The sequence below is a fragment of the Protopterus annectens genome, chromosome 7.part1, assembly GCF_019279795.1.
Source record: "Protopterus annectens isolate FY-2018-M chromosome 7.part1, PAN1.0, whole genome shotgun sequence".
In the NCBI taxonomy this organism is placed as follows: Eukaryota; Metazoa; Chordata; order Ceratodontiformes; family Protopteridae; genus Protopterus; species Protopterus annectens.
The window spans coordinates 481,622,399-481,635,290 of NC_056740.1; the positions used below are offsets into that span (position 1 = coordinate 481,622,399).

Below are 12,892 nucleotides of genomic sequence, written 5' to 3' on the forward strand. Positions count from 1 at the left end.
AGCATTCTCATCTCTAGTGATGGAAGGCTCCCAGGGAGAGCGTGTGCAGAGCATTCTCATCTCTAGTGATGGAAGGCTCCCAGGGAGACCATGTGCAGAGCATTCTCATTGCTAGCGATGGAAGGCTCCCAGGGAGAGCGTGTGCAGAGCATTCTCATCTCTAGTGATGGAAGGCTCCCAGGGAGAGCATATGCAGAGCATTCTCATTGCTAGCGATGGAAGGCTCCCAGGGAGAGCATGTGCAGTGCATTCTGATCGCTAGTGATGGAAGGCTCCAAGGGAGAGCGTGTGCAGAGCATTCTCATCGCTAGTGATGGAAGGCTCCCAGGAAGAGCATGTGCAGAGCATTCTCATCGCTAGCGATGGAAGGCTTCCAGGGAGAGCATGTGCAGAGCATTCTCATCGCTAGCGATGGAAAGCTCCCAGGGAGAGCATGTGCAGAGCATTCTCATCGCTAGCGATGGAAGGCTCCCGGGGAGAGCATGTGCAGAGCATTCTCATCGCTAGCGATGGGAGGCTCCCAGGGAGAGCATGTGCAGAGCATTCTGATCGCTAGCGATGGAAGGCTCCCAGGGAGAGCATGTGCAGAGCATTCTCATCGCTAGCGATGGAAGGCTCCCAGGGAGAGCATGTGCAGAGCATTCTCATCGCTAGCGATGGAAGGCTCCCAGGGAGAGCATGTGCAGTGCATTCTCACTGCTAGCGATGGGAGGCTCCCAGGGAGAGCATGTGCAGAGCATTCTCATCGCTAGCGATGGAAGGCTCCCGGGGAGAGCATGTGCAGAGCATTCTCATCGCTAGCGATGGGAGGCTCCCAGGGAGAGCATGTGCAGAGCATTCTGATCGCTAGCGATGGAAGGCTCCCATGGAGAGCATGTGCAGAGCATTCTCATCTCTAGTGATGGAAGGCTCCCGGGGAGAGCATGTGCAGAGCATTCTCATCGCTAGCGATGGAAGGCTCCCAGGGAGAGCGTGTGCAGAGCATTCTCATCTCTAGTGATGGAAGGCTCCCGGGGAGAGCATGTGCAGAGCATTCTCATCGCTAGCGATGGAAGGCTCCCGGGGAGAGCATGTGCAGAGCATTCTCATCGCTAGCGATGGAAGGCTCCCAGGGAGAGCATGTGCAGAGCATTCTCATCGCTAGCGATGGAAGGCTCCCGTGGAGAGCATGTGCAGAGCATTCTCATCGCTAGTGATGGAAGGCTTTCACTTTCAAATTAGTTTCAGTCCCACTCCCGTTAAACAATTTTTTCACTGCTTTCATCACTTTTACATGTATAAGATGAACACATGAAAGAGGTGATTTAACACAAAGGATCAGTGCCAGATATGCTTTTAAGATGCTATAATTTTGTTTTTCTCCATTATGATTCATGGCTGGAGAGTTTGCTTCACCTTACTGCGGTGGTGGTGCTGCGGTAGCGTTGCCGCCTCATAGCAAGAAGTTGTCCCATTCGATTCTCAGCTAGAGCATCTTCTGTGTGGAGGCATACGTGAATGGGGCGTGCCTTCATTGAAGGGTGTATGTTAGGGCTGGTAACTCGGTACGTAAAAATCCACTACCAATCACTGGCAGACTGGAGTTTTGCTGTGGCGACCCCTAACCGGGAAAAGCCGAAAGACACAAACTATTCTGATGCATTGAAACTGTTATGCCGACCTTGTCATGGCTTGTTGCCTCCTTTTAGTGCACTGTGACTTTCCTCATACCATTGTTTACTTTTAATTGCTAATACAACATTTATGTGACCTGTAACCAGCAAAAGTAACTTTTTAAACTCTCGTTAATTTTTTTCAGCAAAACTTGGCAATACATTGTCAAATAAAGATGTCTCAGCAGGAACTGGAATATCTGGAACAAAAGGAGCGAGAGGTGAGTTGTAGGAATGCTCTGCTGTGACTAAAAAGCTTGTTTTTGTATATATTTGTGGTGTGTGTGTGTGTGTGTGTGTGTGTGTGTGTGTGTGTGTGTGTGTGTGTGTGCGCGCGCGCTGGAGAGGGGTTTGTGATTTGCAGTGTTAAAGGTCTTATAATATTAATATCACACAGCTAGGGAAAAGCCAAAAAAGCAGCATATAATGATGTATAGTGTCCAACTAAGACTTGCACATTTCCAGGTTAGACAGGATGCAAGAGTGTGCAGATGCAAGTCATCAACAAACAAACTGTTGTAAACACAAAACCTTGAGTTTTCTTTACTTACAACAGCAAGACAGTTTCCTTCCATACAATACACTAACCCCCACAGTGGTGACCCGCAGACCCCAGTAATGTAACATTCCCACCATTAATATTAGGGCATAAGAAGTAGACCTACCAGATTACCCAACACAGCCCTCATATTCACACTTTACCTGAAATGTGCCTTAAATTCAGCATGACCTACTCCAAACTCGCACCCTCCAGTTGTAATATCTGTAATTACAGTATAAAGTGGAAATGTGGTGATATTTTGATTTACCTTACTGTTGTTTACTCATAGATTGGTTTAATGACTTGGGGAGGGGGTCAAGAAAATGACAACAATCCACTTCAAGTAATGTGCTTATGCACAAGTGCTTGCAACCAGTTCTGCCTGTCTCAGTAAAGTGTCAACATCCGAATTCAGTTCAGCACAGCTTCTTATTACTTTCCTGACAATAAACAAACACGTGTTACTGTCCTTTACATCCCTGGTGGTGAAAACAAATACGTGTTACTGTCCTTTACATCCCTGGTGGTGAAAACAAATACGTGTTACTGTCCTTTACATCCCTGGTGGTGAAAACAAACACGTGTTACTGTCCTTTACATCCCTGGTGGTGAAAACAAATACGTGTTACTGTCCTTTACATCCCTGGTGGTGAAAACAAATACGTGTTACTGTCCTTTACATCCCTGGTGGTGAAAACAAACACGTGTTACTGTCCTTTACATCCCTGGTGGTGAAAACAAATACGTGTTACTGTCCTTTACATCCCTGGTGGTGACTATGCAGCCACACTGGAGGATAACCTACACTGGATACTCATAAAAATGCTACTAGGTGATGCCAGTGTCGAGTATTTGGGCATAACCTCTTAACTCCCCTACATCTATCATGTGCTTTTACAGTTTCACACAACTGATGAATAGCCCCACACATTATCATAACACATCAAATTCCTTTTTAGACTTGATCCTAGTATCAGACTCTAGCGTCTTCACCTTCACTGGTACAGTGTCAGGCTCCCTCAGTGATCATCTCCTAATCTGTACAAGCAGACATCTCACAGCTACTTAAGCAGCATGTTTACAAAACATCAAGCAGCCGGTCCAAGTTTAACCCAGAAATGTTCATTACTACCCTATTGTCTGTTAACTGGAACATCATAAAAATCCGCCCCTTAAATGATGCTGTAAATTAATTCAGTACAGCTTTCCTAAATATCTTACATAGCCTTGCATCTACTGGAAGGAAGACACTAAAAACAAATAATGCAACTTGGCTATCCAAAAAGAACAGAATGCTAATGCAAGATAGAGAAAAATCATGGAAAGAACAGCAAAAATATAAAACACCTCAATATCTTGAAAACTTCAGAATGCTTGAGTCATACTGAAAAGCAAATAAATGACAAAATATACTATAACATTCAGAACAACAATAAACACAACCCTAAAAGAATTCTGGCCAGCCACTAAAGAAATCTTCCACCCCTGACAAAATTTAACCTAACCTCCCTCCCAGTAACTCATTACTGGAAACCGCAATGCAATTTAACTTTTATTTCATAGATAGTAAAGCATCTGTAACCAGGGATTCCCCAATGTATAATCCCAGCCCTGCCCAACAGCCACGTATCACCACATCAACTTTCACCTTTAAACCTATGCCCACATCCTATATAAAACTACTCTTAAATTAATTAAAACCATGCTGTACTTCAGCTGATGACATTCCGCATTATTATCATGTAATAGCAGTCTGTTCTGTGTCATTCCTTATAGGTCAGTCAAGAAATCCCCCATTTTCTCTTACTGGAAAAAGATCAAGCATTATTCCCTTACGCAAAGGAGGAAATTCAGCAGACTTCACTAATAGCCTAGTACCAACCTATGAACCTATCAGCCCTAGGGCCTATACAAGCCTAGCCATAACAATTCCCTGGCTATTTCTTCCCACACTATTTACTTCCCTGGACCCCTGTCTAACAGGGCGACTGACGTGATCCCCGGAGTGAATTTCCTTTCTCCCATCCAATCGTTAAGGTTCCTTTTGAAGAGGACCAAAGAGGCACTTTGCTTGGCATGTATGGGCAATCTATTCCAGAGTCTGGGGAGTCTCTGGGTCAAGAACCTATCCCTCCAGCATGTTTTGTTTATTGTGATGACAAGGTTTAGATCCCTAGAGCGTGTGGCTCTGAGGGATTGGGATTTCTTTAAGTGTAACATGTCCAACAGCTCTGGGTTTGACATGGCCTTGTATGTTAAGCAAAGATCGCCTCTGAGTAGACGATATGCGACAGAGTATAGCTGGAGTTTTTTAAGGCGGTCAGCATAGGACATCTGATTTAGGCCATTGGGTGACGTAGGGATTAATGCCCAGCTTAGTAAGTTTATCTATGATTCCAGAGTGGGGGATGGTGTCAAAGGCCTTGGCAAGGTCTAGATAGGCTGTGTGGACCACCTTACCCTTGTCCATGGCTCTGGAGACTGATTCAAAGAAGTCAGTCAAGTTCAGGAGACAAGATCGGCCCTTCCCGAACCCAAACTGGGTGGGGTCCAGTGTTTGAAGGTTGCCAATGTCTTTGTTTATAAGTTCCATGATAATACGCTCCATGGCCTTGCAGATAAGGCTTGTCAGACTGATGGGACGGTAGTTTCCGGGATCCAAGGTGGATCCCCCCTTGTGGAGTGGGATAACTGTAGCTGTGCGCCACTCAGAGGGCATGAAACCTGAGGTGAGGCTATGATTAAACATGACACTTAGGTGAGGTGCCAGTTCATATTGTAGTTCATGTAGTACACAGCCTGGGATGTCATCTGGTCCCATGGATGCTGTATTCTTAGCTTTGGAGAGTGCGTTTTTTTACCTGTGTGGCCGTTATTACCGGAATTTGGCAATCTTCCGGTATCGAGATGGGCCATTTAGGGGGTGAGAGGGGGGTGAATTTGGCACTGAATCGATCTGCCAGGATATCGGCAATATCCTTGCATGGGTGTCATGAAGTTTGTCACTTCTGACTTGAGTAGCATGAAGTTGGCTTTGGAGAAGTTTTTTATGGAGGTTTCCTTACTGTGGGGTGGGGGTGGGATGTGGATGTTAAGGGTGATTAGCTTATGGTCAGACGTGACTAACGAGGGGGTGACCATAGGTGTGGAGCATCGATTTCCCATGTTGGTAATGACCAGGTCTAGGATATTGGAGCCCCTGGTGGGACTGTGGATTAGTTGATCCAGGGCGTTGGAATTTATGAATTCCAAGAACCGTTGGACAAAGGTGTTGGTACATGAGTAGCTTTCCCAGTTAATGGCAGGGTAGTTAAAAATCACCCAGTATTAGGGTGTTTGGTTCTATCTTAATATTTTCCAGTATGTTTAGAAAGGTGTAGTGAGAATGTTGGGGTATGGTGGGGGATCTGTAGCAAGCTACAATTTGGATTGCAGTCTTACCTAGTGTTAGTTGCACCTGGAGAATTTCAGACGCATTGTGTTGGGCAACTAGCCTGGTGGTGTGAATATCCTTGGTGAATATTGACACTCCTCCACCTTTAGTGTTTCGGTCCTGCTTTGGTGTCCGAAAAGTGTGGTAAGAGTTGTAGCCTGGTATTGCAGGGGTACTCTCTGGAGCCTTGAACCAGGTCTCAGTTACTGCACAGATATCAATGTTCTCCATTTTTAGGAGTGCCTCGAGAGAGTGCATTTTGAGGTTAAGACTTCTAGCACTGAGTAGCATTACCTTCAGATTTTGCATGCTTGTACCTGTTACGGTGGTGGTTTTGTTCTTTGAACTTTGCCTAAATTTTAGACCCTCCTCCAAAGTACTTGAAAAAATGTTTCAAAACAATTGCAAAACTGTCTCCTGCAGGAAGATCTCCTATCCCAAACACAACACAGCTTCTGCCTCCCCTCCAAAAAAAAAAATAGTAACACTGCAGTTCTAGCCTTTATAGATACTGTCAATAAAGCTAGTAATAATGGCAAACTAGTCTCCTCCTTGTTTCTAGACTTGTCAAAAGCCTTCAATAGTTAGTCACAGCAAACTTCTACTTCAAATGGCCTCACTAGATCTACCTCCATCCACTCTTCTGTGGTGCAAAAGCTACTACCAGTAGGTAACGGTCAGTAAAATGGCACTCCGCCCTCCTCTCCTTACCTCCCAGTCACCACTGGTGTACTACAAGGCTCCATTCTCACCAACACCCTCCACACAGCATGCCTCCCAAACACAATATGCAGATGATTCCACGCTCATGCACATCAGACGACTTAGCACATGTCAAAAAATTACTGGGGAAGCTTTATTTTCCACTGAAACGTGGCTTTGTAACTTTGTAACTCACAACTTATGCTCAACCCCCCCCCCCCAAGAAAAATAACTACTACTATTTTCCCTGTACCCCTATTTCATGTAAAACAAAATGTTAAATTCTCTCTCATGATAATACAACCATTGAATTCAGTTTTCATAGCAAATTGTTAGGATCATAGTGAATGATAATTTTAAATGTGACCTGCTGCTTTACAGAGTGAAAACATCAATGCAACTAAAACTACACTTGCTTTTACTTATCTCCTGCCATCACTGCTTTGTAACACTCCCATGCTCACTGACCTCCAGATGCCACAAAAAGCAAAACTTGAGCAGTGATATAATAAAGTGCCTAAATGTGCAGGTAATAGCCTTTTCAGAACCCACCTCTGTATAGCAGTAAAACACCTAAATTGGTTAGAACTACCCCATCAGTAAACATATATGCAGCATCTTGCTGTCTATAAAATTATCCAGAATCCATCTGCTTGTCCAGTTGGTCATTATGATCCAATGACTAAAACTTCCACTCTGTCCACAAACCTATCAAATCTCTTGGGTGTTGTATGTACTCGTACCATGTTGCCAAGGCCTGGAACTCCTTATCTCTGTCTGTCAGGTTAGTACCCTCCCTCCGGTCCTTTAAAACCATTCTGAAAGACTTCCAAGGCAAACTCTGGTGCTGTTCACGCTCAACCACAAGATAAACCATATGCCCCTAAATATGAACAAGTACTTGTTCATACCTGACACCGCACTCACTCACTTCAATCGGTTTATCTCCCCTGACTCTCTAAATATGCGTTAACCCTGTTTTTTCTCTCACATCATATTCTTGTTTGTATTATACTAACTTGCCTTTAATTTCTCGAAACTGACTAAAATTCCTCTAAATATTCAATCATTGTCATATAAGTTGTGTCTGTCGTTAACCAGTGTTTTCACATTGTCTAATTTGGTATAATTATTTAAACTGTAGATATTTTTGTATTATCTTTGAAGTTTGTAAAATTATTATTAGAATATTTTTATAATTCTTTGGAGCTTTTCTCTCTGGGCCTGTGCAGAATATGGGCGCCAACCCAGCCAGACCTTCCGGGCAATCAAATGTCTATAAAGAAATACAAGTAAAAACTTGATAAATTTGTTTCAGATGGATTAACAGAGCCTTAAAAGAATAGACATGGATGTGCAGAAAACCAAACCAAATGCATTGTTCTGCAAATGTAGTATTCTGCATTGTTATAATCCTGACTTTCTTCCCCTGTAGACTTTCTTTCAAGTTGTACAACTGTTAAATGATGTGCATTGTGACGCCCGTGCCCTGGCCCAGCAATCAAGGAGCCTCAATCCTCACCACTAACACCAGGTAGGGCATCTCATATGAGAGGAAAGGATAACAAATACACGCAGTAAAGTGCAGTTTCCCTTAAGAGCACACAGAGATGTCAGTCAGTCTGAGGCTGGTCGCTCCCTAGGTCCCTAACAAGACTCCCCATTGGCACAGCTATAGGGTCCAGATCTCAGCCTAGTGGGCAAGCTAAAACCTCCAGCACCCTCTCTGTCCAACCAGTGCTTCGTGTCCCTGCGCAAGTAGCTGACACACACACACCTTGAGATAAGAGTTTACACAACCACACAGACACTTCTGGAGAAGGCTGGCATAGGTTCTCCAGCTGTGCCCCTTTTGCCCAGACTATATGGTAATAATTACTGCCACCACCCAGCTAATAATTATCAGCTACTCAAAGGCCCTTAAAAGGATTATCAGTTGGTAAGTGTGACTACAGTCAAGGCTTATTAGAGTGGCTATGCACAGTTTTACCAAAGGCATACAAGTACTCTAAAGAGCTTAAATTATCTCCATACAAACCAGCCACAGTGAAAAGGTTTTAAAATATTTAATAATAAATAAATAAAACCACAAGACAATACTTTCTACTACACAGTGCTAGTCAAAATTTCAGAAATCACACAGAAATACTTAAAATAAATCACTAGTACAGTTCTGACATCACAGAGAAACACTTAGTGTAAACTTTATAGTCCTACCTATTTCTACAAGAAACCACACTTCTAAGATAACTTACATAAAACAACAAGCAGAGTGCTGAGTTGGATAGTCTGACAAAAATGCTTAATAATCTCTGGTTCTCACTGTTTAAATTGAAACTGCAGTTCTGATAAACATTACATCATCTCTTTTACACTTTCCTGGAATTCCCAGGCTGACAGAAACTGCATTTACATTCTTTTACACTTAGAGCAATAAAGAACATTCCACATGTAATTTCTGGTCATTAACTTTAGCCTTAAAACAACAGACAGGAAGCCTTCATCTAGCCGGACTGGAGCCGACTTGTAAAACATCAAAGGCAGTGATGAAAAAAATTTAATTTCAAAGCACCAACAAGAAATGCTCGACTTAGCTTTCTTTACAGCAGATGGCAATGTTGCCACATTGTTTTAAGTTCAACATTCATATTTACAAATGATAGAATTATCTGCAAAATTCTGTCTGGCTAGGCTGGCAGTGTTCACCCATCTCTATCAGTCTTCACATGCATTTAACCACTTTTTTATCAGAATGCCCAGAAAGGAACTGTGGTATTATTTATTTTGATTTGTTTTACATTTGTTTACTGGGAAGGTCTGACTGGACACACTCCTTTTTCAGCAAAGACCCAGGGAGAAAAGTTCCACAGCAGAGGCCTGGGGAGAAAAGCTCCACGTATGGGTAAGGAGTGCAGTACATGCATGGGCACCTTTTTGCAGATTAGTTGATCGTTGTGTAAATGAAGGGTAGACAGGAAAGTTGTCTCCATGTAAAGAACATTAAGATTTGCTGTCTGACAAATAGTTTCATACTGTAGCGGCAAAATATGAAAGAGAGCTAGAAAGGAATGGAGTGGCGTTGCTATTTAAGGCTTCAGTACCCGTAGGATGGCAGAGGAGAAGTACTCCTAACTTTTTATTGGGTGGACTATGCTAGGATCTGAAACTGCACATTGAGTAGCAGGACATTTCATTATGAGGCTGCTGATCAGATAAAGCATCGCATCATTCAGGAGGTCAGGTCTCCTGCCGTGTTAGTCAGATGGTTATAAGGTTTAGTTTCTTATGACAAGTACTATCATATTCACTGTCATAGAGTCTTTTTTAACATGCTTATTATTTGACTGTGTGTGTGTGTGTGTGTGTGTGTGTGTGTGTGTGTGTGTGTGTGTGTGTGTGTGTGTGTGTGTGTAGGCCACTGCAGCTAGGACAGAGTTGACATTTATGTTTAGCAGTAAATTGCTTTCCTTCCCAAAATTAAATCCAAACAGGTCAGTTTGTTCAGTGAAACATCCTTATGTAGAGATGGGCAGGGTTTTTTTGCCTGATTGTACTTGGCACTTTACTTCATTCTTTTGTCTACCACAAGTCTTTCTAACATTTTGTGTTGTCTTAAGATTGGTGTTTGACAGCTGCATGTTTTAGTTACATCATTGTGACAGATTTATCCAGGCTATCCTACGACTTGTGAGATAAATCAGTCGCATATCGAGTTGTGGTTGCTTGGCAAAAGGCATGCAAGTAGAATTAGTGCTGAGAAGGAGTGAAGAGAATTTGCCACAGGAAAAATTCTGTTTCTCCTATCCCATGAGATTGCATTTGAATATATTACATAAAAATTAATTCCCTGCAATGGTTGCTCAGGGTAGGGTTGGAGGACTGACCCCCATTTCTATATAAAAGATGACTTTGGAATGTCATTTCGTATATTCCCCCCATAAGGAATTCCTTCTAACGGCATTCACAGAAGTGACATAGAGCATGAAAGTGTCCTAGAGCTTTCTGGAAGCCTTTTATTTTTCCACAAATATCCTTTTAGTTATCCTGTTCTGATTTCTAGATTTGTCATTCTGGTGAACAAAACAACAAGAACATTGCTTCTTTAGCCAAGAGATGCATAGAAACCTTCACAGTAATGCTTCAATACATTGCTTGTGAACAATGGAAAAGGACAGGCCAGAAGCGGTACCAACTCCAGGATGAAACCAGGAGTGGCTTTCCTAAGTAGTAGTCAGCCCAAGACATTTCATAAGGGTATAACAGAGTTGCCCCTGGACAAGCTTCAGAGGAGTACTTTTCAATGTGAACATGTTGTGGCACAAGGACTCAAAACAGATGGGGATCTGTTCAGTTGAATTACCATTGCATAGGTGGCCTGAGTTTGTAGGAAAGCACCTGCAAGGTTTTATGTTTTGTTAAATCCCTGAAGGTAGTTACAAACCTTTAGTCTGTGAGTGGTCAGGAAAGGAATGCCCACTAAAATTTGGAAAACTGTAGTATGAATGAGAGGAACACATAACTTGTGTGATATTGCAGTACCTTGGAGTGTTTCCCCGACTCTGGATCCTGAAGTTAGTTTTTACAAGTAGTAAGGGTGTGGGTTGTGGTACAGCCCCCTAAATCAGAAAGTGATGAGGACAGAATTGCCCTGCAGAAATATTTGAAACACATTAACAGTGTGCTTCACAATCTTCAAAATGTCTTTTTTTTGTTTGTTTTTGAATTGTTACAACTTACAGTACCGCTTATACCTCCATTTTTGGTAAGGAGTGCATAAGAAATGGACAGCAACCACTGCCCTTTGTATTTTGCCCGTCCTGTGCTAGTAGGGTTCAAAAGCTGAGCTGGAGCTGGTATCTCTGTGTGTAGTTTTTTTTTTGGGGGGGGGGTGTTGTAACTGAAATCGAGTTGGTCTGACAGTAGGATCAGTGGAATTGAAGGTGTATTCCTACTTTACCCATAAGCTATACCCAGATGCATTATTACTAAATAAGTTTTCCATTCCAGTGTTGTGTATTGTAGCAGAGGTGATCTTTCCCCCAGGAGATCACTTTATTTATTGTGTTCTCAAGAACTGCCCTTCACATCAGAGGCTCCAGCCTAAAGACAGTCAATTCTTTAAAGTTGAAAAAAAAAGGAATTACTGAAAATTAAGAAGTTATGATTACATGAGACCAGTCAGTGCCAACAGTTAAGAAAGTAGGAACAAGAAAAACAAATATGAGACAAAACAGTGTTAATTATTGAAGTCGCTGTACACAGTGACTAAAGTGTCCTTCATATAGATAAAGTGAAAAATATTAGGGCATGTAAGTAAAAACAGGGCATTGTGGTATAAGGACACACAGATAGTTACAGTATTAGTAGCGGAAATTTGGTTAATAGATAAATATATACTACCAGTACAGTTAACTCAATTTGAACTGCAGAAGAAAGCAGTTATTGCAGGCCCAAGAAGAACAGAACATTCTGGGCATAAATCAGAGAATAAATCAGTACTAATTTCATGAACTTTATATCCTTATTTGGGAATGGAGTCCACCCTGGTCACAGTTTTATAGATTCTAAACATTTGCAGAAAAAAGAGGAAGAAGCTGGAGCAGTGTGTGAAATAAGGGCATCCAAATAGTTCCAGTAGTAAGAGGGCTGAGTGGAGTAATTAAAAAAGAATTTCTAAGCATGTTTAAGTATGCCACCAGTACAGGTAATGCCATATCGACTACAGAAGGAGGCATTTCAAGTTTGTTACTGGTGCTAGGAAGATCACTTTTGTTAAACATAAAAGACTGAAGCAATATTAATTTTATGGCTTTAACTGTATCTTGATTTATGAATGGCATCCATTCTTGTGACAGTATTATGAACCATAAGCATTCAGCAAAATTAAAAAGAATATCTATCCTTATATTTGAAATGTGGGCATGTCATTTTCTTGCATCGGTAGTACAGTTTATCTGAAGCTTGCCATTACTTCCGCTGACTGCTATGATACCATTACTTCCGCTGACTGCTATGATACCATTACTTCCGCTGACTGCTATGATACCATTACTTCCGCTGACTGGTATGATACCATTACTTCCGCTGACTGCTATGATGCCATTACTTCCGCTGACTGCTATGATACCATTACTTCCGCTGACTGCTATGATACCATTACTTCCGCTGACTGCTATGATACCATTACTTCCGCTGACTGCTGTGATACTATTACTTCCGCTGACTGCTATGATACCATTACTTCCGCTGACTGCTATGATACCATTACTTCCGCTGACTGCTATGATACCATTACTTCCGCTGACTGCTATGATACCATTACTTTTGCTATGATACCATTACTTCCACTGACTGCTATGATAGCATTACTTCCGCTGACTGGTATGATACCATTACTTCCGCTGACTGCTGTGATACTATTACTTCCGCTGACTGCTATGATACCATTACTTCCGCTGACTGCTATGATACCATTACTTCCGCTGACTGCTATGATGCCATTACTTCCGCTGACTGCTATGATATGAAATGTTCATTTTCCAGGCCGACTGTCACATTCAGGGG

At 42.3% G+C, this 12,892-nt stretch overlaps 1 protein-coding gene across 1 annotated transcript in view; it reads left to right on the forward strand.

Moving 5' to 3' along the window:
- RBM6 (RNA binding motif protein 6) overlaps positions 1-12,892 on the forward strand; it is a 689,827-nt gene that overhangs the window by 634,044 nt on the left and 42,891 nt on the right. The window contains exon 14 of the mRNA XM_044078933.1: positions 1,799-1,873. Within this exon, the coding sequence (XP_043934868.1) occupies positions 1,799-1,873 (75 nt within the window). The remainder of the gene's footprint in view (positions 1-1,798; positions 1,874-12,892) is intronic.